The following is a 27,532-nucleotide window of genomic DNA, read 5'->3' as shown; positions in this document are numbered from 1 at the left end:
CTATCACACTTTTGCATAATCTAAAGATAATTTAAAAGCAGACATTCAACCCAGCCCTGAATGAATTTTCATTATTTTCAAACCTAAGTCTCACCTAAATAAGATTTTCTTGTCTTTGCTTTTTAGGCTTCTCTCATAGAAACTCTGATGAATCCAGATATACTCATTACCACATTAAAACAAATTTTAACTGAAAGTAAGTGGTACAGTGGATAAAAGTGCTTAAACTGGAGTCAAGGTCTGGCTTCACATTTGGTCTCAGATACTTATTGTATGACCCTGGATTTCTCTCAGTCTTATTCCATATCTGAAAAATGGGCATAATAATTATTGTGAGAATAAAATGCAATAATATATTTCAAATTCTTTGGAAACCTTAGCTGCATCAATACTATATGTTATATTTACTTATTAATTTATTGGTTTAGAAAATATGTATTAAAAAAGAAGCACATTACTGGGGAGTATTTGGGTTTTGATATAGACCACTCTCAGTGATCCTTTTAAATTTGGAAAATTCCTCTCTTCCTCCCTTTCTCTAACCTCAGTACAACACAGAAATCAGTGGTAAAGATAACTTGAAACTCAATCTGCTTCAATCATCAGCAATTCCTTTCTTATAGATAGTGTCACAAACAGCAAATAAAAATTAAGTAGGTAAGTAATTAGTGATCTATCAGGAATAGCAAAGATATTTTGTGATAAAAGAAAAATCAACTGATTTGTAAGAGTACTTATACCATAACAAAACAAACATAAAGCTCCTCAACAATTTAAAAGGGAAAATCAGTTTTGGTTAATAGCATTCATACCGTGAGGACAAAGGGATTTAAAGAACATCAGTAACTAATATGTTTCCATTTCTTAGGTGCTCAGGATGGTGGGTCTGACTTCAGACACTTAACTAATTGTGTGATTTAACCTTTCTCTGCATCAGTTTCCTCAGATATAAAATGTGAGGATTAAATGAGAAAATAATTGTAAAGCATTTAGTACAATGTTAAATACCTAGTAGGTATTTGATAAATGATTATTTCCTTCCCTCCTATAATGCCTATTTAAGTATAATGGGGGTAATCAATGGAGCACACTCTCCCCAATTTGCTGCACTGGGGAACTTTTCATGGAATTGAACTTGGACCCTTGCTCCTTCGCTGGGAGTGGAGTGGGAGTAGGAAAGGACCTATTCTCTGGACTCTTCTTTGTTTTTTTTTTAATTTTTAAAAAATAGCTTTTATTTTTAAAACACATGCAAAGATAGTTTTCAACATTCATCCTATATATGTGTTCCAACTTTTTCTTTCTCCCTTCCTTCTCACCTGCCCCTCCCCTAGATTGCAAGTAATACAATATAGGTTAAACATGTGTAACTCTTCTAAACATATTTCCAGATTTATCATGTTGCACAAGAAAAATCATATCAAATAGGAAAAAAAGAGAGAAAAAACAAGCAAGCAAGCAAAGAACAACAAAGGTGAAAAAACTATGTTGTGGTCCACATTCAGTCCCCATACTTCTCTCTTTGGATGCAGATGACTCTCTTCATCACAAGTCTATTGGAACTTGCCTGAATCACCTCATTGTTGAAAAGAGTCTCATCCATCAGAATTGATCATCACATAATCTTGTAAGCTATGAACAATGTTCTCTTGGTTCTACTCACTTCACTCAGCATCACTTCATGTAAGTCTCTCCAGGACTTTCTGAAATCATCCCATTGATCATTTTTATAGAACAATAATATTCCATAACATTCATATACCATAACTTAGCCAATCTCCAACTGATGGGCATTCAGGACTGGTCCTTAGCCAGAAGGCAGGAGAAGGCTGTGTCTAAGATGACTGGCAATCAAGAAAAAGAAGGAGCCACTCAGTAGACTTTAAAAAGAGAAACAATTTTCGCACTCATTCTTCCCTTCTCCAAGCATGCTTCTTGGGAATCTGCAAGCATTAGATTTCCAGTATTTGAGGGAGAAGGAGAAGGGATTTTTTTCCTTCTCCTCTTCCCTAGCAGTATATGTGGGAGGAAGCTCCCTGCAAAAGTACCTCCATGATGGTTTCTTTGCCATCTTCTTGATTTATCTTCTTCTTCCTTTTTAACACCTTTTGAATAGTCTCTCCCAAATCAAATCCAATGCCCCAAGAGTTTGGATAATCTGGGGAAAGCTGCCTGACCAGCAGGAAGCTCTCTGGTCCTCTGCTGCCCCTCACTCAGGGTTCAGAAGCAAGTCATATCAGTAAAGATATGCACCACAATCCTTAGCAAGGGATTTTTCTTGCAATTCTGACATTGTTTCAAAATCCTGCTTTTAAAGATAGCATTGATGATTTAGGTCTTTTCATATTTTAGGATAAACTTTCCCTCTACTAGAAAGTAAGTTCAAAGGCAGGGACTATTTGGGTTTTGTTCTTGTATCTCCAACACTTAGCATAGGGTCTGGTATCTAAAAAAGTATTTAATGAATGTGTAATATTCAACTGAGTTGAATAAAATCCTAGGTACCTTGAGCCCAGGGCACTGTTCAAAGTTATACAATTGAGGTTTTTCTGTCTCACAAGGACAGAATAAGGGAAGAAAAAAGAAGAAACAAGCATTTAGTGTCCTGTGTTTCTTCTTTGATTTAACTTTTTGTGGGAAGACAAAGCACATTTTATTTCATGCAAAAATGTTCCCCCAACTAAACTTGCTTATACCCTCATTTTATAGATAAGAAATTTGAAATACAGAAAGGTTAATGGATAGTGAGTAGCTAATGGAGGATTTGAATACAATTTCCTTTGTACCACATTGATCTTTATGACTTGCACAGGGTTACTTAGATTGCAGGTGGCTAAGTGAGGATTTGAATACAGTTCTTCTGACTCTATCCAAGGCCTCCAAGATGCCCTTAAAGTTGCTAAGGTATCTTTGGTGGCAGACAGGGTTAGGATTTCAAAGCAAAAGAAAACAACATAGGAGAGCATTAAAAAGCATTACATATTTATCTTTACATTAAACTGTAAGTTTCCTGAGGTCAGGTAGTCTTTCTTTTTCTTCTTAGCACAGAGTTCAAGTGAAGACTTAATGTTTAACGAATTAAATCTTTTTTTTTTCTTTCCTAAAGAGTGAGATTTAGGTAATTTTCCTTGGATGTATCACAGTAGAAGAAAAGGACATTTTAAGGCAGTTACCTATGAAGTTTGTACCCAAAGTTACCAACATTTTGGGAAAAAAAATTCTCTTCCCCCCCAAAATAATAAAGTGATGGAAAGAAAGTTTAGGTTCTACCATTTGTGAGCAAAATTATTTCAGGCAAATAGATAGTTCTCTAGTGCCTTATTTTCCTAATTTGCAACATGCAAAGTGGCTAACAGTTGTGTAAAATGATTTCTAGGGTAATTTCCAGTTCTGTGAATTTGTGGCTTTCCAAAAGTCACACATTTGATAGTATTGACAAGGAAATCTGGAACATCATTAGTCAGTGTTTCAGCCTCTTCTCCACAGTTAAAGCTCTGAAGTATCTTTACAGAAGGACAAACTCCAGTTTTGTGAGGCTCTAGATTCTGCTTACAGAACTTCCATAGGGTGTCTAAACAAACACTTTTACCCATCAGCAATGCTCATAGATGGCGGAAGCCAAGCCAGTGCCTGGGGAGGTTGGCTTAAACTTAGCATGTGATGGCTTTTGAAAGCAGAGGTTCAGATGACAAACTCACACTCTCCTGCAGGCAAAAATGCTCTACTATTAATGCCTGAATCTTATTCTTAGACGACAGCAGTTAACAAATTGAAAAATCTAGAGAGATCACTGGAAACTTTCATTTCCATTTAAACAACAACAATAATAAAATTGTTTCTGCATCTTTTCTATTTATGCTAGCCTCTCACCCTGGAATGAAAACACCTCTCTGTGGGAGGGTTTGAGCCTGGGTCTCCAAAGCTCTAATTACAAGACTTCATTTACTATGCCTACTGCCTCTGATTCACCAATATATTTTAAGTTAGAAATTTTGTACTGTAGAAAGTCACCAACTAGGCTAGCGATGTTTTATTGCTTAATAATCCTCATTTGAAGAGCCAAAAATCTGAAAGAAAAAAAAAACACTATTGCTACTCATAGAACTATTCTTAACTTTAAGGCTCTATCTAGTATCCACCCAATAGATTATGGTGGTCAGAGTTTGTTTGAATCTTGTTACTCCACCTTCCTACCACAGATAAAAAATTATAATATTCTATTGAAAACTGGTCTATTTGTTGTTTCTATTTCCATGGAAAAATCAACAAAAGATTCTGTGGTGTTCTATTTCCCCCAAAGGAAACCATTCTTATCCAAAACTTTGGGTTTATTTATTTTTTATTTTTTTGGGAGAGTGGGGTGTTTATTTTAATATGAATTTATAGTCTTGCTTCTTGACCACAAAGTTACAATAAGGGAAATAAACAGAATGCAAAGAAAAGAAAGGGAATAAGTAAAGAGTCAAAAGGTGTATTTATTCTTGATAACTATCAATATGATTACATGCATAAATTGGTGGTTTCAGAACTGGTTCCTAGGAAAGATGACTTGTAGGAATGAGTACAAGTTGTTCAGCAGAGGCAAAAGACCTAAAATGGATCTCAAGTCTGACTTTCCAGTACAGGAGAGAACAGTTACAGGTTAGGAGGTTGGTGACATCAGAGAAAAGGAATGTATTGATAGCATGTTTGGGTAAGAGAAACAAGATTCAAATTGATTTTTTAACTCATATTTGTGGATCGAAACCAACAAGGTGGAATTTAACACAGACCAAAAGTTCTACATTTAGGTTTGAAATAATGAATTATGTAACATAAAATGAGAGAGAGTAGGAGACATTTGTATGAAAAAAAAATGGAAAAGAAGTTCAGTTAGTCACAAGCTCAATAAGCAGTGAAGTATGAGACAGCTATAGGAAAAAAATGAAATGTAGTTTGAATTATGTAAATATACTGATCATGGAAAGTAATAACTACACTGCATTCTGTATTGGTCAGACCATAATTGGAATATTATGTCTAGTTCTGGAATTATATTTTACAAAGTTTCCAAAGAAAGGAGACCAAGATGTTGAGAAATCTTGACATCTTGTCATTAACCATTGTGGCACAGTGGCAGGAGTGCCCACCAGACTTTGGTTCAAGATTAGTTCCATAATTTATTTGCTAAGTTATCTTGGATGGCTTCCCTTGTCCTCATCTGCTATCATTTATGAACCTTCTGCCAGCATTTCCTTTTTTCACCCAGGACTTGGATGATGAAGTGGCCAACCCCTCTATCTACTCAAGTAATACTGTTCCATTTGCCTGTTATCTCCCTCTGTTATTTCCATGTTTTCACTTATATTTCAGTCTCTTTCTGTACTATTGGCTCATTTCCTGCCTACAAACATGCCCGTTTTTCCTTATCCTGAGAAAAACCTCACTTGATCTTTCTATTGCCACTAGTTCTTATTCTATATCTCTTTTGCCCTTTGTAGCTAAATTTGAAAAGCTGTTGTTCAGAGATCAGAGTCCCCGACTATTTGTAATCCCAGGGACCATGGCATATGAGGCCCTTTTCTCCGCCATTATCTCTTGAAGTCTGCCTCGGTTCATGCTTGTTGTTTCCATAAAACTACCTATCCATCTTCTCCTCTGATCCCCTTTTCCTTTTGCCTTCAATCTTTCCCAACATCAGAGTACTTTTCAATGAATCCTGTCTTCTTATAATGTGATTAAAATATGTTAAGTTTCAGCTTTTATATTTGACCTTCTAATGAACAGCCTAAATTAATTTCTTTAATTATTGACTGATTTGATCTCCTTGCTGTCCAAGGGTCTCAAACTTGAAAAGACTACTGGCAACAGAAGCCTTCATATCCTGTCTTCCCACTCTCTTCTTAACCCTTTAACATCCAGCTTCCATTCTTACCATTCTATCTAAACTGCTCTCCCCAAAGTTAAAATGATCTCTTAGCTGCCAGATCCAATAACCATCTCTCCATTCTCACTCTCCTTGTTTTCTTTGCAGCCTCCACTCCCTACTCTTTGATTACTTCCTCTCCCCAGGTTTTTGACATGCTATTCTCTTCTAGTCCTCCAACCTCTCAAACTGTTCCTTCTTAGTCCCCTCTGCTGGATCCTTAACCAGATTATACTTTCTATTTATAGGTGTCCCAAAGGGACATTTGTAGAATAGTCATCAGTTTTTATGAATTTAATTACCATTTCTATGCTGGGGATTCTTATCTACCTTGCTCCAGACTCTCTAACTGTATGTCTGGAAGACAGATGAAAACTAAACATGTGCAAAACAGAATTCATTGTCTTTCCCCCTAAACCTTCCCTTCCTTTTATAGTTTCTCTTATTGTAGAGGGCAACACTAGCCTCCCTGTCCCTTAGGCTCACAATCTAGGAGTCATCCTGTTTTCCTCACTATTTTCCGCAACCCATATGCAATCTGTTTTACCAAGATTGTCAATTTTACTTCTGTAACATATCTCAAATCCTTCTTTCCTTCTTTCCTCTGTCTACCTCAGTTACCTGAACTGTAAAATGGAGATAATAATAGCATATACCTTCCAAAATAGCCATGAGGATCAAATGAAATAATGTTTCTAAAATACCTAGTGCCTGGGACTTAGGAAGTACTTAATAAATGCCATTTCCTGCCTTCTGTATTTTAGAGGCAGGTAGTGAAAGGCATAGAAAGAATACTGAGCTTGGAAGTGAGGAAGACCCAAGTTCAAATCCAATCTTAGACAATAAATGTATTATCTTAGGCAAGGCACTTAACCTGTTTATCTCAGTTTCCTCAACTATAAAATTAGGACAGAAATAGTCTTATCTCTTATCTCTTAGGATTGCTATGAGGATCAAATGAGATATTAATTGTAAAGTGTAGTGCTTAGCATATACCAGGCACTAGTAGCAGGCTGCTGTTAGGTATGTAGGGATATACATTATACATATGTATGTAGTAACATTAAATAATGATTTTGACAACTTTCTCAAGTTCTCAGATCAGTTAAATATAAGGCTCTAATGTTGAGTTTAAAATGAATGTGGAGAAGTTATGCTGTAGGACAAATTCTTATCATTTTACATTAAACAAACTGAAATTCCATAAAACCTTTTTTTTTCAAGTAAATAGCTCTTCCCACAAATCTGGCTTGTATAAAATCTGAATATAGTCTGTAACTAGTATTATTTTTCAAGATGTACCTACATATTTTTCCCTTTCAAAGAAACTCTATTTGGGACATCACCTACATCATAGGATAGCCTGAATTGGGCCATTATTGTTTTTTGGAAAAAAAAAATAACTCAGCAGGAATTGATTGAAATGGTAGAAGCTTCATTGGCTGATAGATAAGAACAACACAAACTGGTGTTTTAATTCTTATTAAACTTACCAAGTAAGGCCGCCCAGTGAAGGGGTGTCCGAAATAAGTTATCATAAGATGTGATATTGCAGCTTTCGTAGGAGGTCAAGACGTCGACCACCGTCACATTGCCGTCAGCTACTGCAAAATGAAGAGGTGTTCGTCCTTCGTAATCCTGCCAGTTCAGTAAAGATTCAGTTGGAGCAGCATCCTGCAAATTCAAAGAGACCTGAGGCAAACATGGAGAACAACGGTCCTTTTGCTTTTCTTTTAACTGAAGGGCTTAGCACAGTTCCTGGAACACAGTAGGTACTTAATGAATGTTTGTAGACTGACAATTGACTGGCACTCAAAACTACAAATGCTTGTTTCCCCCCAACAAACCTTCTAATAATCTTCCTTTAATAGCAGTATTAAACAACAACAACAACAATAATAACCAGCATGGATACAGAGCTTTGCAAAATGGCTTATATGTGCTATCTCATTTGACCCTCACAACAAGCCTATGATTACTCCCATTATGTACAGATGAAGCAGCTGGGAGAAGTTGAAGGACTTGAATGAGGGTTATATGACTAGTAAGTTTCTGAGGCAGGATTTGGACTCAGATCTTCATGATTTCAAGTCTCAAACTGTAGCCACTAGTTGCTTTTAAGTCTGATGAACAGAGCTTAAGCTTAAGCCTAAAACTACTTTATCTTTTCAAAATATAGACCTGGATCTCTGAGATTGATAGTGTATGTGCTCAGGATGGAACAAGAGACTTTCCACAGTGGTATGACTGAGCCCATTCTTTGGCAAAACTTTCAAGTGGGTGATCTTTGTAATTAAAATATTAGCAGATAATAACTGAAAGATATGACCCTTTTCTAGAACTGTCTTGTCTTTAAATTTTTTTCCCTTAAAACCAATGGAATTAATTCCACTTGAAAAAGATTTATTAATCTTTTATAAATACAATAAATAATTTTATTTATATATTTATATTTATTTATAAAAAATAAATAATAAATAGAAATAAATAAAGTTTTTTTCAAATCTTGAAGCTCTAAAAGAAAAGGAAATTTGACTTACCAAAAAAAATAATAATAAGAGAGTTAAGGTTGCTGTTATAAAGATAGCAAGAAAATATGAATATTAGACTAAATCTCTGAAAAGCAAATTTTAAATTCAACAAACATTCATTAAGTAATGACTGGGTCAAGCACTGTGCTAAATACTAGATAGATAATAGATTTTTAAGTAAACAGAATTTTAAAATAGGACAAAGATTTTCACACAATCCCTAGCACATGTTGCTGTTTACTTGATTTGGGTATGTCCTATTCTTCATGATCTCATTTGAGATTTTTTTCCCCAAAGATGCTGGAATGTTTTGCCATTTTACAGATGAGGAAACTGAGGCAAACAGGGTTAAGTAACTTGCCCAGAGTTACACAATTAGTAAGTGTTTGAGGCCAAATTTGAACTCAGGAAGATGAGTCTTCATGACTTGACCCCTGCACTTTACCTAGTAGAGTGTACCTAGTGATCGTTATGTAGTAGGTACTTAATAAATGGTTATTTAAAGATTGGTCTTTAACATAATGGAATTCATAGTCTAGGCTCAAGTGAAGAAGCATTTATTAAGTACCTACGATATACACACAGTAGATGGGTTAATATTGATTGACAACTGGGCCAAGCATTGGGGATACAAAGAAAGGTCACTCTTCAATCAGTCCCTGCTATTGAGTTGACAGATTAATGGGGGAGACAATATAAAAACAACTGTATGCAAACAAGATATAGGCAGGATAAACTGGAAATAACAGAATAAAGTTCTAATATTAAGGGGGTATTAGGAAATGTTTCTTGTTGAAAATAGAATTTTAAAGGAAATTTAAAAGAAGCCAGAGAAATTAGGAAGTGAAGACAAAAAGGGATAGGATTCCTAGCCTGGGGGATAGCCAGTCAGTCAGTGAAAAAGCCTGGCTTCTGGAAATGACATCTTCTGTGTGAGAAACAGCAAGGAAGGCAGTATCACTGAAGGCAGGGTCTGCACAGAGTGGGAAAGGACCAGTTTAAGATACATTCACAGGTACTTGTAAAATAAAGTAATAAAGGAACAGTATATTAGGCAGCTGGAGAAGCAGTAGGGTCCAGTGGATAGACACAAAGCTGCTTTGTCCCACAATTATTAAGTAGAGATAGGATTTGAACTCAGGTATCTCATCACAAATCCAGCTATTTTATCTTCTTTATCAGCCTCAGCTGATAATGGTAATGTGGATTCTGCTTCATAAAGTAGCAGCTAGTGCCTAGTAAGTAGAATTCTAGATTTAATCAGAGAAATAACTATTATTCTCACATTAATAGTTAATTATTAAAATTGGGGAGACTCCAGCTTTTTTTCACACCTAGGATATCAAGCACTATTCCAAGTTCAAAAGGGAAAATAGAATTCAATGTCATTAAGTGTGCTTTTATATCAAAAGAGAGATTTTAACAGAAAATATATACTTACCAGGATACATCTGACAGTATGGACAGCACTAGGCTCTTTGTGGTTAGCTGCCCAATGAAGTGGTATCTTTCCTTCAATATCAGGGATTCCAATATTAGAATCATGTTTTATTAGAAGTTTCACATGCTCTGGGTTGTTGTAATAGGCACTCCAATGCAGAGCAGTTTGCTAGAAATGTTTAAAAACAAAAAAAGTAACATATAGGTTTAAAGCTGATATCCATTTATTTGTAAATGGAAAGGCTATTAAGCCTTATTTCTGAAAAATTATTTTTAAAGATAAGCAACTTGGTAATAAATTTAATATGTGGTTTATGACATGATCGAGCTTTATTCTTGCCTTCTTTTTTTTTTTTTTACTTTCCTTCCTTATCTCTTTTAATAAGATCTATTTTTACTTTTACTTTATCTAAGATTAGAATTGCTACCTCTGCTTTTTTTTTTTTTTTTTTTACTTCAGGTGAAGAATAATAAATTCTGTAGTAGTCTTTTACTTTTACTCTATATGTGTCTTTCTGTGTCGAATGTGTTTCTTGTAAACAACATATTGTGGGATTCTGGTTTTTAATCCACTTTGCTATTTGATTCTACTTTATGGGAGAATTCATCCCATTCTATTACCAGCTCTGTATTTCTCTCCATCCTATTTTCTCCCTTGTATGTTCTCACCACCCTGTTCTAAGTTGTGTGTTTTTTAATTCACTCCACACTATCCTATCTTCTATCTTGCTCTCCCCCTTTTCCCTTTTTCTCTGGTATTTCTGCTCTCTCTTCTATCTTGTCTCTCCCTTTTCTTTCCTCTTTCCCCTACTTCTTTATAGGATTAGATAAATTTCTATACCCAACTGAATGATTAAGTTATTCCCTCTTAGAGTTAAAACTGATGAGATCAATCTTTAGACAATGCTCATCTCCCTCCCTTCTTTCCCCTGATTATAATATATCTTTTGTACCTCTTCATGTGAATTAATTTTCCAATTATACCTCCCCTTTCTTTTTTTTCCAGTACAGAACTTTTGTCATCCCTTAATGTCTTTTTCTTTGATGTCATTAACTCAGAGTCCATTCATAACTATACCCTTAATCCATGTGATGCTCCCCTCTGTCTGCTCCAGTGACAGATACAGTTTTCAAGAGTTACAAATATCATTTTCCCATCTAGGGCTACAAACAGTTTAACCTTTAAATAATATACATTTTCCCCCGTTTACCTTTCTATGCTTCTCTTGAGTCCTGTGATTGTAAATTAAATTTTCTGTTTAGTTCTGTTTTTTTCAATAGAAATGACAGAAAGTCCCTTACTTCACTGAAGCTCCATCTCTTCCCCTGCAAGATGATACTGAATCTCATTGGGTAGTTAATTCTTGGTTGGAACCCCAAGTTCTTTGCTATTTGAAATATGGTATTCCAGGCCCTCCAATTCCTTATTATAGAAGCTGACAAATCCTGGATAATCCTGACTGTTGCTCTCTGATATTTGAAATGTTTTGTCTGACAACTTGCAGTATTTTTTCTTTGAGATTGTATTTTTGGAGTTTTGTATCATTGTTCGTTGGGGTTTTCCTCATGGGATCTCTTTCCAAAGGTGATCAATGGATTTTTTCAATCAGTATTTCCCGCTCTGTTTTTAGAATATTGAGACAATCTTCCTTAATGATCTTTTGTAGAATGCTATCTAGGCTTTTTTTTTTGTCATAGCCTCTAGGTAAGCCAATAATTTTAAAATTGTCTCTTTTGGATTTATTTTCCAGGTCAGCCGTTTTTCCAATGAGAATTTAACATTTTCTTCCATTTTTTTCATTCTTTTTAGTTTGTTTGACTGATTCTTGATGTCTCGCAAAGTTATTAGCTTCCATTTGCCCTGTTCTAGTTTTTAATATGTGATCTTCAGTTAGTTTTTATTTGGTTAATTCTATCGTTTAAGGAGTTGTTTTCCTCAATGTCCCCCCCCTCCTTTTCCAAGAAGTTGACTCTCTATTCACCTTTCATTTCTTTCCTCATTTTTCTTCTACTTCTCTTATTTGTCTTTTAAAGTCTTTTATAAACACTTCCAGGAAGTATCTTTGGGCTTGAGATTAATTCATATCACTTTTTGAGATATCTTCTGTGGACATTTTGTCCTTGTCTGAGTTTGTGTTTTGGTCTGCCCTGTCACCATAGTAGCTTTTTATGGTCAAGGTTCTTTTTTGTTTCTTGCTCATTTTTTTTTCCTTTTCTTTTGGTATTTCCTCTTTTTTTTTTTTTTTAAACTTTTAAGGTGGAGTTCTGCTTCTGAGGTATAGAGAGTGCTGTCCCAAGCTTCCTGGGAAGCTCTGAGCCTTGGCTTTGAATGTAGGGGCCCCTGGTGTTTGTAGGGGATACCTTTGTCTACTCTTTCCAGGAAACAGCATGCTGTTTTGGAGTTTGTGTTCTGAGCTGGGACTGGAAACTGTCCCCCTATTGTGTCCTCTACTGAGCTAGAACTGAGGGTCTTAGTTGCTGATTTTCCCATTTAAGACCCTCTCAACAGCTTATCCATAATCTGTCTGAGCTGGGCTCAAGACCCTCTTCATCCCAGAGAGACTGACCTTTCTTGAAGTTTTCCCTGTCTATCCTGAACTGGAGAATGATTTCATTCCATCAGACTCTGTTCAGAGGCTTAGTTTTAGCTGGTTTTCAAGGGAAACTGATTCTTGCCTTCTTCACCAATAATCCATTAGTTGAATTATATAAAATCACATTTTTAGCCCCTGAATAGGTTACTCAATGGAAGTAGCCTCTCATTTGACTTATGAGGAAATTTGGGATATAGAAGTGATTTGCTCAATACCTGTGTTGGTTATAGAAAGCCCTTAATAAAACTAAACCCTCTCTCTGTGCCTCTGATCTCATCCCCTCTACTGTCTTCCTCTCACCATTAAAACTTCATATTCTCTTATTATACTGGCTTCTTCCATTTTGCTTATAAACATGTTCAGATCTGCATCATTAGAAAATTTTCACTTGGTCCTGCCATCCCCTGAAACTATTGTCCTCTCTTCCAAACCCTTACAAAACTCTTGGACTCATCTATATGTAGTGCTTCCCTTTCATAACATCCTATTCCATACTTACATCCCTGCAATCTGGCTTCTGAGACCTCTCTACTGAAATTGCTCTCTCAAAAGTTCCCAGTGACTTTACATCCTCAAAATCCAGTAGATCTTTCTTAGCTAGTGACCTGCTGGTCATTCCCATTGTGAAATTTGTGCTGCCAAACTAAACTCATTATCTTCCCCTACTTCCAAACCTCATGATTGCTATTGTGGGAACCATTAATCCTCCAGGATATCCAAGTTAGTAACCAAAGTGTCACTCTAGATCTTTTCTTCTCCTTTATAGCTTAACTTCCAAGCTATCTTTAATCACTGAATGGGCTTTGCCATAACCTGAGACCTGGGAAAGACCCTTAAAAAGGCCAAAGTCTCCCACTGCATCTGGGGCCGTCTCCAGTCATCCTGATCCATAACTAGTCACTGGAGCCAGATGGCTCCAGAGGAGAAAATGAGACTAGTGAACTTGCACAACTTTGCCTCCCTTAAATCCAGTTAATTTGCAAGTCTGACATCACCATCCTGATTTCATGTCTTTATCTTTCAAGACATACTACTTCCCTTAAAGAATACTATATTTTAATCTCCTTTGAAAAATCATTCTGAATAATGTGGTATAGTAGATAAAGCATTGAACTGAGTTAGCAAGTTCTGGGTTCAAATTCCATCACAGACACTTACTAGCTATATGATCCTGGGCAAGTCACTGACCCTGTCTCACCCTTAGTTTCTTCTCTATAAAATGAGGATAAAAATGACATGTCTACAAAGTCATTTGCAAACCTTAAAGTGCTATATAAATGTGAGCTTTTACTAACATTATTATTACCTTATTTTTGTCCTGTGTATCCACTTCTCCTGGTGCCATAAATTTTAACAAAAGAGCCAAACATTTAGGATTTTTATGACGAGTTGTCAAATGCAGTGGAGTCATTTCTTCTAAGTCCTTTTGCATCCAGTTTGCTCGACGAGTGAGTAAGAGTTTCATGAAACGATAATTTCCCTAGGGGAAAAAAATTGACAATAATGAGAATCAATGATTTGCTAACAATAAACTCTAATGTTTTCCCTGAAGAGGTACATTTGTAAATACAACTGCTACATGATCCAACCCTATAAATTTAGGGACACAGGGGCTAAAGAGGTTCTTTCTAAATAACTTTGGAGTCATAGTAAAGTTTCCATGGTTACCAAAAGTTAGCATTGTAATAGTACCATTTATAGGCCAGTTAATATAACTCACTTCAACTAACCTTTCCGGGCATATTTATTAATTGATGATCCCTTCCTAATTGCTAGTTCTGTTTTATATGGAAAATCAAAATATCATTGCTGAAAGAGCTAGAATAGGACCAAGGAAAAAAAATCTTTTATTTTTTTTAATCTCCTGTTCCAGGGAAATCTTATCATAGTATACTAGTAAGAGATGCATAAGCACAGTTCAAGTAATGTCTGCTCCATCAAAGGACAAAATAAGGGAGTCGTTTTCTTTTGGATATATACATTTGTAAACACAGGATAAGAAGAAAGATCTTTCTGAAATGTTTACTTGAGAGCCAAAGATTTAAGTTTATGGTACTGGATCTATTTGCTTGGTTTGCTAAAAACAAACAAAACTTCAACAATCTCAGTATAGTGATTTCTGAATATGGATATCATTGGATAAAAAAAATTAGGATGTTCTCTATGAAAACTAATGTTTACTACTTGGTTTGGTCTGCTGGGAACAAAGATAAAAAGACATAGACTGTGGTGTCCAAGAATACTCAAACTAATAGGGGAAATGAAGGCATAGGTGCAAATCCAAAGAAAATTCTGGGAGAAATTCAAGGAAGGAGAGTTCTATTAGCATGAGAGACAATGTAAATAAGGCTTCATAGAAGAAGTGGCAGCTAAATTGGGTCTAGAAGGAAGAGAGAGATGTCAGTAGACAAATATGAGCCTGGAGGAGTCTAAAACAGGTATTGGAGACAGCATGAAAAAAGACATGGCGATGCAAAAGGACAGGCTGAAAAGAGGGATGGCAGGAGGAGGGATGGGATGGTGCTGGTGATACTGGTGGTAGTGCACAGATATGCATAGTGCTTTAAGGGTTTACCAAATACTTTTTTCACAATATTCTTGTAAAGCAAAAATCTTGTAAACTAAAAATCTATAAAATGAGGAAATGAAAACCTTAGTACATGCAGTATGTGATGTAGGCAGGATTTGAACCCAGCTTCTTTTAATGTCAAATCTAATGTTCTTTCTACCACACCAGCATGAAAGACTTTATCAAATGTCTTCCTTATATTTATGTATATTCTATCTAAACAGCCTGGTAGAGTAGATATAGAGCTGTCAGGCAGAGCTGTGTTCAGTTTTTGTCTCTGACACATACTTCCTATGTGATCCTGGATATATCACTTGATCTCTAAGTGTCCTAGACAATTTTCTAAGATTATAAATTGCAGAATAGTTGACCTGCACTGATAAAGAAAATTTCTTCAATTTAGGGATCATTGTTTTCCCTAAGTACTCACAATGAATCATTTAAGTATCTGTCCTAAAATCGTGACAATTGGTCAAATGGCCTGTAGTTTGTACATTATTCCCTTTTCTGAAAATTGGAATTTTTCTAACTATTTCTGCAACATCTCTCTCATTTTCCATGATTCCTGAGATAATATTTTTTCCTTTTTGTTTTCTTTTTTTCTGATTTTACATGTACATTAATTTTAATACACATTTCCTTGTGAATCAGGTTGGGAGAGAAAAAATCAGAATAAAGGAGAAAAACCATGAGAGAAAAAAAAAACAGAAGAAAAAGAAAAAAAAGTGAATATAGCATGTGTTGATTTCTATTCAGTCTCCATAGTTCTTTCTTTGGGTGCACATGGCATTTTCAATCCAAAGTTTATTGGAATTGCCTTAGATCATTGAGCCACTTAGATGAATCAAGTCTTTCATAGTGATTATTGCACAATTTTCTTACTGTGTACAATGTATTCTTGGTTCTATTCCTTTTGCTCAGCATCAGTTCATATAAATCTTTCCAGGACTTTCTAAAGTCAGCTTGTTCATAATTTTTAATAGAACAATAATATTATATTACTTTCACATACCATAACTCATTCAGCCATTCCTCAGTTGATGGGCATCTACTCATTTTCCACTTCTTTGCCATCACAAAAAGAGCTGCTACAAACATATTTGCACATGTGAGCCCTTTTCCCTCCTTTATGATTTTTTTGTGATATAGACCCAGTAGAAACACTGCTGGATCAAAGGGTATGCACAATTTTAGAGCCCTTGGGCACAGTTCCAAATTGCTCTCCCAGATGGTTGGATTCCTGAGATATTATTAATAATAGTTATAGTATATGCATCTATGACATTTCAGTATTTTGTTATATGGAATGAATGTTCATTTAGGGAAGCTGGATATCAATATTTATCTTGAATTTTAATGAATATTAATTATTTTTGTTCTATTCTTTCAGCCTGAAGATAATTCTCTTTGGAAAAAAAAGCAGAAGAAAAATAAAGATATGAATGCTGCTGTTGCTTTTCACTCATAAATTAAAAATGCTCCATCTCGCTGAGATAGCAAGCTCAGCAACTTTATTCTGCTCTTTGCCTCAAACATAGCTAAAACAATCTTTTTGTTGTCTATAATATTTTTCACAAGCCCACTAATTAGGAATGTGACCATTAAAAGTGCTGTTTATAGGGACATAATTCTATTTTGTATTCAACTCTTATATGATGTTCCATCCTTTGTACATGTTTTTTTTTAAAATTTGAGCTTCCTATGTTACTACTTCAGTCTCTTATCAGACTTTCACAACTTATAACTTCAAATAATTAGGTCAAAACAAAAAAAAATTTTGTATTTTCTGCCTTTTTTATTTTTAAAAATAAATGTTATCAATATATATTGTTACTTATTGCATAGATTTTCTTTTGTAACCCTTCATTTCCTACATTTCAAAGAGGCTTCCTTTATAAAAAGAATTTTTACCAAAAAAAAAAAAAAGGAAAAGAAAAAAATTCAGCAAAACTAATAAAAAAATTGAAAAAAATCTGTCATGATATGCAATCTTCCACACTGGTGTACTCTCCGTATGTATAAAGAATTATGTTGTAGGGTATGTTTTCTCATGCCTCTTCTTTGAGGCCAATCTTGTGTTTTATAATTTCATAACATCATTTTAAATTGTTTTGTTGTCCTTTTGATTTATATCACTGTATTTCAGCATATATTTCCTGACTCTGTTTACTTTATTTTGCTTCTATTCATATAAGACTTCCCACGATTCCCTGTATTTACTATATTTGTCATTTCTTAAAACACTGCATTCCTGTACCACAAGTGCAACTCTTTGCAACTCCTCTGATGTTGACTATTTCCATCTTTTGTCATTTTTGCCAGTTGGTTATATGTGAAGAGAAACCTCAGATTTTAAAAAACTTGTATTTATCTTCTTGTTAGTGATTTGGAACATGCTTTCATATTTTTTTAAATAGTTTGCAGTTCTTTAGAGAACTATTTGTTCAACTCCTTTAACTGCTTACTTATTAGAAAATAGCTTATATTTTTGTTAGCTTTCTATTTATGTTGAATATCAATTCCTTATCTGAAAAATTTGATACAAAAATTTTTTCCCAGTCAACCATTTCCCTTTCTTATCCTAGATGCATTTTAATTTTGTTTGTGCAAAAGCTCTTCAATTTCATGTAATCAAAATTATCTATTTTATCTTTTGTAATTGCTGCTATCCCTTGTTTGGTTAAGAATTCATTTCCTACACATAGCTGTGAAAGGCATACATAATCTGCTTTTCTTCTAATTTTTTGTGGTATGATCTTTTATATTCAGGTCACATATTCATTTTGAATTTGCTATAGATTATGGTAAAAGCCTAATTTTTGCCAGAATGCCTTCTAGTTTTCCCAGAAGTACATATCATGTAGAGAGTTATTTCCTAAGTAATTTATGTTTTCAGATTTATTGAATACTTGAGTACTAAGTTCCAATATTTCTAATTTTTCCTTGTTTAGTCTGTTGCATTGCTCTACTTTTCTATTTTTTAAAACTAATACCAAATGGTTTTTATGGTTACTATTTTAAAATATATTTTGAGGTCTAAAAGAGCTAGTCGTCTATCATTCCTTTCTTTTTTTCAATTTTCCTTTGGGATTCTAGTTCTTTTGTTTTTCCAAATGAAATCTGTTACTATTTTATTGAATTCTGTAAAGTGTCCCCTTTATAGTTTGAATGGTATAACATCAAACATGTAAGTTATTTTTGTCAGTAACATAATTTTATTATGTTGACATGGTCCAGCCATGAGCAATAAATATTCTTCCAGTTATTTAGATTTTCTTTAGTATCTTATAACTCAATCTATAAATTTAAATTTTAAAAAAGATTTTGAGATATAGAATAGATGATGATATAGTTAATTGAATTTGGAATTGGCCAAAGGGTTAACCCTGCTATTTTCCCAAATAATAACTAATGTACTTATGACAGTGAAGGTGTATATTTCACAATATGTAATTTTAAAAAGCAACTGAGCAACAGAATAGAATGACTAAGGGGTTCACAGCTCACTACTAGGGACTTTGAAGCATGTGTGCCAGAAAGAAACAAAACACGTCATATAGTAATTTTTTTCTATATTAGCAGAGCAGTAACTCCACATTCTGATATCATGAGAGACCATTGTAACCTATAAAGCCTAGAAATGGCACCACTAGTAATGCAAACATATCATAGATGATTCAGGAGAGTGATCAGGGAAATGTCCTAGTTAAACTGATGAATTTATTAGATTGTGAGTTTTTGTTGTTGGGGATTTGAAATTGTATCATCCTGTAGATGAGATATTTGTAGATCCTTTCATATGTCAAGCTCAAAAATTTGGGGATTTAACCTTCTAGTATTATAAGAGAGTTCCTGAGTGGATGCTGCCTCTTGGAGATGCAAGAAAATCCTATAATCTACCCTTCTAGTCAGAGAAGAACTTCTTGATTGAGAGTAGTCTTTCTTGGGGAAAAGATAATGGTGTACAACTTCCCTCCCACCACTTCAAGCTAGAGGAATAGTAAAATAATAAGCCAAGACAAGGGAGAACAAAAACATGGATTTTGCTCTTCTTTATTACTATGAGTTATTCAGATAGTATTAGTATAGAGTGAATTGCTGCTCTAGTTGCTTCAAGTATTTTTAATCATTGGAAATAGTCTCAGTCCTTAAGGTTATACCATAAAGATGTATAAGCCCATAAGGGCCTCTGGGATGAAAATAAGACTTAGCAAAATGCCAAGGGTTGCCATTAACCCCCAATTTTTTTTCTAGAAGAGTTTAAATTAGGGAGTAGTGCAATGAGATCAGGAGGACTACATGAGGCCCTGGGGATTGAAGGGACTGTTTGGAGGGTCTAGAAAATTATAATGATTGTTTATGTTCTATTTTGCTTCTTCATGAAAGGATCAGAAAGCATCTAGGAGGGAGAAGTCAATTTAAGGGAGGAAAAGGGTTGGATTAAATGATTTCCAAGGTCCCTGACAGTTTTAACTTCTATAAACTAAAGAAAAAACAGGTAGAATAAAAATACCATAACATAAAACACAGTAGAGTGTAAAATTTTATCATCAATCCAAGTAGAGGCAGAGCAGGCAGAGTTCTAACTAGAAGGAAATTTGTTGTCCAAATGGATAAACAGTTGACCCAGATAAAGGGGAAATTCAACTTATGGGCAGGGAACTGAAAGACTGAATCAACAGGACTAGAAAAATGAGATTGACAATACATAACTAGAGAAATACTGAGGCAGGACTCATCATAGCTCTCCTTTTTAGGCCAACACTAATGCAAAAGTATAAACTGGGATGAAGCCTACTTTGATAGGGTTAGAAGGCCATATAGTTGAGGAACCAATCTTGCTAATCCTTCCAAACAGTTTACTTGGTTGGAGGTAACTAATACTTCAGGAATATGAAAAAAATAAGAGAATGAAAAATCAATTTTTTCCTTTCCTTTTTTACTTACTAGAAAACTCCCTTTATTTGAAATTGTTTATATTGAGAACATTTCAGATTTACTGGCATAAATCCCAAAATAATCAACTGTTTTCTGAAGTAGATATGATTTCATCATTACAAAAAACTCAAGTATGATTTATAGATTTTTGTTTCCATCAATAAAGTATTATATAATAACCTCAAATTTTAAACATATAAAGACTTCAATATGGAATTTAGGAAAATAAATGACCCAATTGATTGTGTAAGAAAAATTCAGTCAATAGTCTATAAAGTACTAACTCTTTTGCAATTAAAATAGGTATGTGGTATTTGGTGATTTTAATTTGTTCTTAATATTTTACTTACTTGAGTTTCATTTATCTGGATTATCCATTTTAATGAGTGCCAAGAGGAAATGTAAAAATTTCCTCAAGAGGGCACCCTGCTCCAAATTTCTTGCCATCTCCTTTCTTCTCAAAAGCAATAAATACTCAAGAAAATCAAATAAATCGATGGGGCACTTTTCATACCCGAAATCAGGTTTGACCTTTCTAGTCATAACATTTCAAGGATAATAAAATAATTCATCGTGACCTTTAAAAGATATTTAACCACTGCAATCCTGCTGATGTACAAGTCAGTGGGAGTTGTGTTTGGACAAAGATTTTTGCCTTGAACCTCTTCACCAATACATATACAGAAATACTATGACAAATTTTTATAGATTAGTTTTGTAGATGAAAGGAAGCACAAAGCCTATTGTGAACAGGCATTCTTTTATTTTAAAGAAAGAACACCTGATGCACTTTTAAAAATAAGAATTCCTACATTCACTTATACCTGAGATTACCTATTTAAAACAACATTTTCAAAAAAATATCTGGGAAGTATACATTGTGATAAAGGGTGGGCACACAAGATAAAGATGTTTGAGTATGATCAGGATTCAAGCAGAACTCTAAATAAGCTAAGGATTGAAGGATATAAACAGTCTAGAAGTCAGAAACAACTAAAAGGATAAGAGTCTAGGCAATCAGGACCACAGGCAAAGGACCTACCACATAACAGGCAAATAAGAAGGCAGAAACTCACAATCAAAGCCAATAAGTCAGCATGAAACCATCATCAAAAATCATCCAGAAAGTCCTGGAATTCAGGAATTTACATTTAGGGTCAGGGGGTCAAGAGATAACCATGCTCCAGGACAGACAAAGAATCAAAATTTCAAGGAATTGTAAAGAGTTTTCTGTCTACTTTTTAAAAGTTTCTATGTAGATGACTGCAGTCCATTAGCAGAGGTCTATAGTAAATGTACTCAAATAAAAGAAGGACGCATATAAGAGAATGTTACTTAGTGCTCAGGAGAACTATTCCTGTGTCCTAGCTATTCCTAACTCATCCCAGCTCTAAAGAGACAAACTCATTACTTAGGTCTGTACTCAAGTAAGAAACCTCAGGTCAAGTCCATCATCATTATTATTGAATTGCCTTGTAGGTCAGTGAGTTTCCTGATACTTCAGGTTTGAAGCTGAGTTTGGGAGCTATTTGTCAGGTGTTATAGAAGTAACTCTTGCTCAGATATGAATTGGACTAGATCTCTGGGGCTTCTTCCAATTCAGATTCTGCTCTATCATTAACACCACCTAACAATTATGAATATTCCTACATGCAAAATCAAGTTCAACAAACTCTAAAAGGAGTTTAAGGAACTCCTTAAGGAACAGAGCAGGGGTCTGGGTATTGGGAGGGAATAAAAAAGGTTGGAGAGACACTGACAAACTGTGCATGCCCAGAAGAGGAAGGTGAAAGGCATAAACACTATGTCATAATGAGGAGCAGCAATTCGACATGGAAAGGTAAAGCCCTACTGAGGGTTATTTCTGAAGATGTGACTTGTTCTACTTAGACCCCAAGGGCAAAATTAAGAGCAAATGACAGAAATTGCAAAGAGGCATATTTCAAGTTTATACAAATAGAAAATTTTTGAACAGAATTATCCACAAAGCAGAAATTATTTCCTGCTTCTGCAGCTCCTCATAACTTGAAAATCTTCAAGCAGAAGCTGGACAGCTACTTCTCAGGAATGTTATTATAGGAATTTCCTGTTCAGTCAATCTACAAGACAAGAAGCCTTTATTTAGTGTTTGCTGTGTAAACCCCAAGCTTGTTCACCTCTGGGATGCTATGATTCTCTGACTATAGAAGTTAAGATCTAAGGGGGGTGGGGAGTAGGAAGAAGATCACATTGTAGACAGAGACAGGATATGAAATGTTAGTATCCCAGAGAAACAGTGAATTAGTAGAGGATTATCCTATACCAGATAATTAAAACAAAAGATAGGCTGTAAATCTATAAGATAGCTTGAAAAAATAGTTTAGATTCTCTAGGGATAAAAAATCCTAAGCATCTCTTGTCCACGAGAGAGGTAGCTAAATTTCCCACCAAATAGGAAGACAGGAATGAGGTACAGTTAAAGAAGCCAGAAGATGGTTCATGTAGGGAATATTTGGGTCCAAATCCATAGTTAGAGGAAATAATAACTACTGTCACTTTCTTGGATACTCCCAGAAAAGAATATTTGTCCAATTCCATTCAACAAACATTTATCATGTACTAAGTACATACAGGTAGTATGCTAAGTGCTAAGGATAAAAAGACAAAAATAATTGAGAAGTTTGTATTTTACTGAAGGCAGATAAGAGAAAGTACTTTAATGTAAAGACTGACTCTTTCTTTTCTAAAATTCTAGTTGGATAAGCCCTAAGAATAGAGATATTATCTGAGCTTTTAGGGGTTAGAGACCCCTTCATTTGAGATGGGTATGCATGGTTGCAGAATTAGTAATGAAGGCCAGTGAAACTACTTTTTTCCCTATGAAAACTGAGAAACAAGATATTCAGAAGTGACAACTACAAGGAATGTAGTCAGACTGATGTATGATGACTTAGGGTTAATGATGTAATGGTTGAACTTGCCACTCATGTAGGCTGATGCTGCTTGTTGGTAATGGGCATGTAACTTGTTAAGGAAAGCATGATGCTCAGATAATATAGAGTATATGTAAAGTCTACTGAAAGTCTATAGTATAGACCTGCAGGTGACCTATTTTCTAGTATATTGTATACAATTACACCAAGTAATATTGAATGATACATATTTTTCATGTAACTTTACAAAATATAATTTGATGGATATATAGCAGACTTTGGAGTCAGTAGCACCCCCCCCCCCTCCTTTCTTGGCCACTTTGCAAGGGTTTGTAAGGGAGAACAGAGTAGGAAAGTTAAGAAAAAACAAAAAAAAAAACTCATGAAGAAGGGGACATTTCCAATAGATGGCAACAATGAGAGTGTTTAGTCTTTCCTAACTTGAGGACCAGTGCTCTTCCCCCCCCCCAAAGCATGATACACTGAGTTGAGATTTTGAACAAGAAAGAAGAGAGTAAATGAGAAATTTTTCTAAATATCTTTTATTGTTGTTGTTCATTCTTTGTTCTCCAAGAAGACCAATGATGTCATGAGGGTGATGTCTCAGATGTGAAATGGATTTAAGGTAGTTTGCCACAATGAAGAACTATTAAATCCATTGCTTGGTTCAAGAGGGTAAAGGTAGGATCAATGGGTAGAAGTTACTGGAAGACATACTTGTGTGTTGTTCAGACTTTGATGTGAAGAAGTACATAATAGGTGTAAACAAGCTATTTCTATAGCCAATGAGGAAGTGCATGACCAGAAAAAAGCCAATCATATAGCAAAAATAAGGGATAATTAACATGTACCTTATATGTGCCACTGGTTTTGCTCCATTGGCAACTACACAATGTTGAGACAACAAGAGGATATATGTATGAACCAATGCAGAGTGAAGCAAGCAGAACTAAGGAAACATTATATGTGTCAGCTACAAATGAAGAGAGCATGGAAACAAAGTTGTAAGATATGTAATTGTAGCCCCAGAAAAGAGAAAATGCATTTCCCTCCTGCCTTCCACAAGGTGGGAGGCTAGGGGTGCATAATGTTGCATACACTGTCAAATATAAGCACTGTGTTGGTATTTTCCTTAAGTGCTTTTCATTATTGTACAGAGAGACTTAAATCAATGAGGGGGCATATATTTTGATATATGTGAGTGATTGTGATGAAAAAAAAATTTAAAAAACCCAAAAATGATGGTGATGGTAATTATGATGATGATAGAAACAATGAGAGTCCTATGAGATGTTTGGCAAATATATGGGAAGACTTGGACAAGAGTATTACAGGATGTATGAGCATAAATGTTTGGGAATCTATATCACTGAAAAGAATGCTTATATTGAGATCATAGATACATTCGGCATGTTTTGTTCACTCATATCTGACTATTGGTGACTCCAATTTGGGGTTTTCTTGGAAAACACACTAGAGAGGTTGGCTATTTCCTTCTCAGTTCATTTTATCCATGAGGAATCTGAGGTGAACAGGTTAAATAATACAGTTAATAAGTGTTTAAGGCCAGATTGGAACTCAGGAAGAGAGTCTTTCTGATTCTAGGCTGGCACTCTATGCACTGTGCTTTTAGTTCCCCAATAAGTGGACATAATTGGAATGTGATGAAGAATAAATTATCCAAAAATGGAATCAAATAATTTTTAAGAAAATAAGTTTGCCATATTCCAATAGGTACTGAAAATTAATTGTTAAGGACATTGTAAATGGGATTCATGCTTCAGGTAAGGTTGGATTAAATGACCTTTAAGATCCCTTCCAGTGCTGATATTCCATGATTCAGTTTCCAACAGATAACTCCTCGATCTCTGAGGTCTTGGCCTTCTAGACATTTTTTACTTCATTTCCCCCCTAAGATTCATTGCTGAACTAATTAGTTTAGTTATTACAATTTTGGTTTTCTTTGAGTCCTGGGATTGCATTTGCAAACAAAACCCAGCCATCTTTGGAAAGCAAGTGGGGCAATATAGAAGATCCGAGTAGGAAGCTGAGGGAGATTGTGTGTGTGTGTGTGTGTGTGCACGCGCACATACATGCACACACCAAGAGACACTGCAGGGATCTAGGATATGATATGAAACATGGACCACCCAAAAGAAGATGGGATTTCACAGGCCTTAAATGGCTGACTGGGAGGCTAGACACTCACTGAGATGAGGCATCTGCCCAATTATTTGGTCAGAAATAAAAATGGGTAATAGAAGATAATCAGTTTCAGTGTCTGATATATTGATCTGTCCTTTTATTTTATTGCGCCACAATGGAGCCAAAATAATTTATGAGCAGATTTTTTTCAAAAGTCTCAAAATATACACAATAAAAATATTTTTAATATATCCTGTATAGGATCTATCTATCTATCTATAGCTTACAAAATGCTTTCCTCACAACAACTTTATGAGGTAGAAGAGTATAAGAATTACTATTCTTTTAAAGGTAAAGAAATTAAGGTTCAGCTAGACTATGAGATTTATGCATGATATCAAATTGCTCTATAGAATAAGTACACAACTTCACTGTGTGCATCAGTTTCAATTTTCCCACACTCAGTCCAACATTTGTCATTTTCCTTTTCTGTCATGTTAGCCAAATTGTTAGGTATGGGGTGGTAGCTCAGAGTTGCTTAATTTCTTGCCTTTGACACTTGTTAGCTGGGTAACCAATGGCAAGTAAAATCTTTTAACCACACTGAAACTTAGGCAGCTTCTTAAAATTATAATCTCTAGATAAGTTTACACATTAGTACAGGTGGAAGCAATTTCCAAGTTATAAAATTATATGCCTTCAAATATAGTTCCTCTTAATTGTGTTTCTAAAATTGAACTAGAGGGTTATTTTGAATGAAACAAATGAGATTTTTAAATTTAATTTTTAATTAAAATTTAATTTCATTTAATTTTTACATACAAGCATCCATTCAGAATATCCACATATCCACGAGCAATGTGCTACAAAGGATACAGGTGTAAATTTTAAGATCAATGTCATTATTTCATTTCATTACAACTGTGACAATCAGGTTGCTCTGGTCTATGGCAGAAAGGCCTAAGAGAGTTTTCCTCTACTAGTTTACATATCAAAAACTACATGCAAACACAATGAAGAAGGGAGCTTTTTGTTACTGATTATCCTTTTGGATCATGCTTAGCTTCAACTGATCCAAATATATGATTAAACTGTATTTACTTGGTCTTTTCATTAAAATAAACCTAAGTGCAAACATGTCTGCCTGTTGAGAAAACAAAGAAGTTACATGGATTATTTTAGAGATGCAGTAATTTAGATGTAAAGGAAGCAGGGAAATTTAGCACCCTTCCTAACTCTTCACTCACTTTAGTGTAAAATTTATGGCAAATCTCCTCTCTTAACAATACCTAATGACCTGGTGATTATATTATGGCTTGTTAATACCTTTTCATCTTCCAATTAGCCCAAATGACCTGGAGAAGAGTGGTAATCTTCTCTCATAAATAACAAAATTTTTAACCATAAGGGAAACCTTGGAGGTTGATCAGTCCTATCTCTATTTTTAAAATGAAGTTCATAATTAGGTGAAGTGATTTATTTGCTTAAGTCATATAGCTGGACATTTTGACTCCAAAGTCAAGGATCCTTTCATTACACCATATAAAATTGACCTGACAGAAAAATCTCCTTTGTGAAGTTCACAATCTTAAATTCCTGTATACTTAACCTTCTTCTTTGGTTAAATCTAAATATGGAATGTTAATCTAACTACGTAGCACCCATAATGATATCAGCATCACTACCCTGATTTATTCTATAAATCTTTAGAAGCTTCTTTCCCCTAACAATCTTCATCCAAGAATAAAAACAAAAATGAAACAGCTCAAAAGTCTAAATGCAGCTCCTTTTTTTTTTTTTTTTGCCAGTTTTCAAATTTAAGATGTTCATCCATCTGGCAGACCAACTAGACAACACATCAGCCAAGAACATCTCTGACTTGAAGCTGATTCTGGCTCTCAAATGCAATCTGACTGAAAGGAAGGTAATATCTTGAGCTGCTCTGTGGCTGAACTCCTAAGTTATTTTCCCTAATGCCTTTTTTAAAAATCTTGGCTCTATTCTCCATGGTTTCCATAGGAATAGATAGTTATCAAGGAGCCCAATAGTTATCAAAGGGCCCAATCAGGAAGGAAAATGCTATTGTAACACCCAGAATCAGATCTTTTCCCTAAAATAAGGGAACACTCTAAGAAGGTATCTTTGATGCTCCTCCTCCTCTTTGCCCAGGGCTGGGATTCTATGTGCTTTCTCAGAACTTTGTGAAGTTCACTTTTGCCCACTAGTACCATGGAAAACATCTTGTTATTTGAAAGAGTAACCAGAATCTAGTTTAGAGCTGACTTCTTCCACTGTGTCATTTTTCCTCCCCTGTGCTTTAAACTCATTCTGGCCAAGCTCCTTTGCTATCATGTAAGGGATCTCCTGTGATATGTATCCATGTTCCCCTCAGGATATAAGGTTAAAATAAAAGCATCCTTCTTTGATAAAGGGTTAAATTTAAGTGGCTTTGCCTAGTGATAAAGAAGAAGTATGCCAAGCAAAATATATAAAAGTTC

The 27,532-nt window shown here is 34.9% G+C and overlaps 1 protein-coding gene across 5 annotated transcripts in view; it reads right to left on the bottom strand.

Annotated features, from left to right (window-relative positions):
• The window catches only part of INVS (inversin), a 218,573-nt gene that overhangs the window by 74,843 nt on the left and 116,198 nt on the right, over nucleotides 1-27,532 (bottom strand). For all 5 annotated transcript variants that reach the window (XM_031945539.1, XM_031945541.1, XM_031945540.1 and 2 more), the window contains 3 exons: nucleotides 13,777-13,950; nucleotides 9,878-10,045; nucleotides 7,399-7,579 (listed from right to left, as the gene is read on the bottom strand). In XM_031945539.1, the coding sequence (XP_031801399.1) occupies nucleotides 7,399-7,579; nucleotides 9,878-10,045; nucleotides 13,777-13,950 (523 nt within the window). The remainder of the gene's footprint in view (nucleotides 1-7,398; nucleotides 7,580-9,877; nucleotides 10,046-13,776; nucleotides 13,951-27,532) is intronic.

The sequence above is a fragment of the Sarcophilus harrisii genome, chromosome 1, assembly GCF_902635505.1.
Source record: "Sarcophilus harrisii chromosome 1, mSarHar1.11, whole genome shotgun sequence".
In the NCBI taxonomy this organism is placed as follows: Eukaryota; Metazoa; Chordata; class Mammalia; order Dasyuromorphia; family Dasyuridae; genus Sarcophilus; species Sarcophilus harrisii.
The sequence above is the reverse complement of the archived record's forward strand: the minus strand, read 5'-3'. Positions and strand labels throughout refer to the sequence as shown.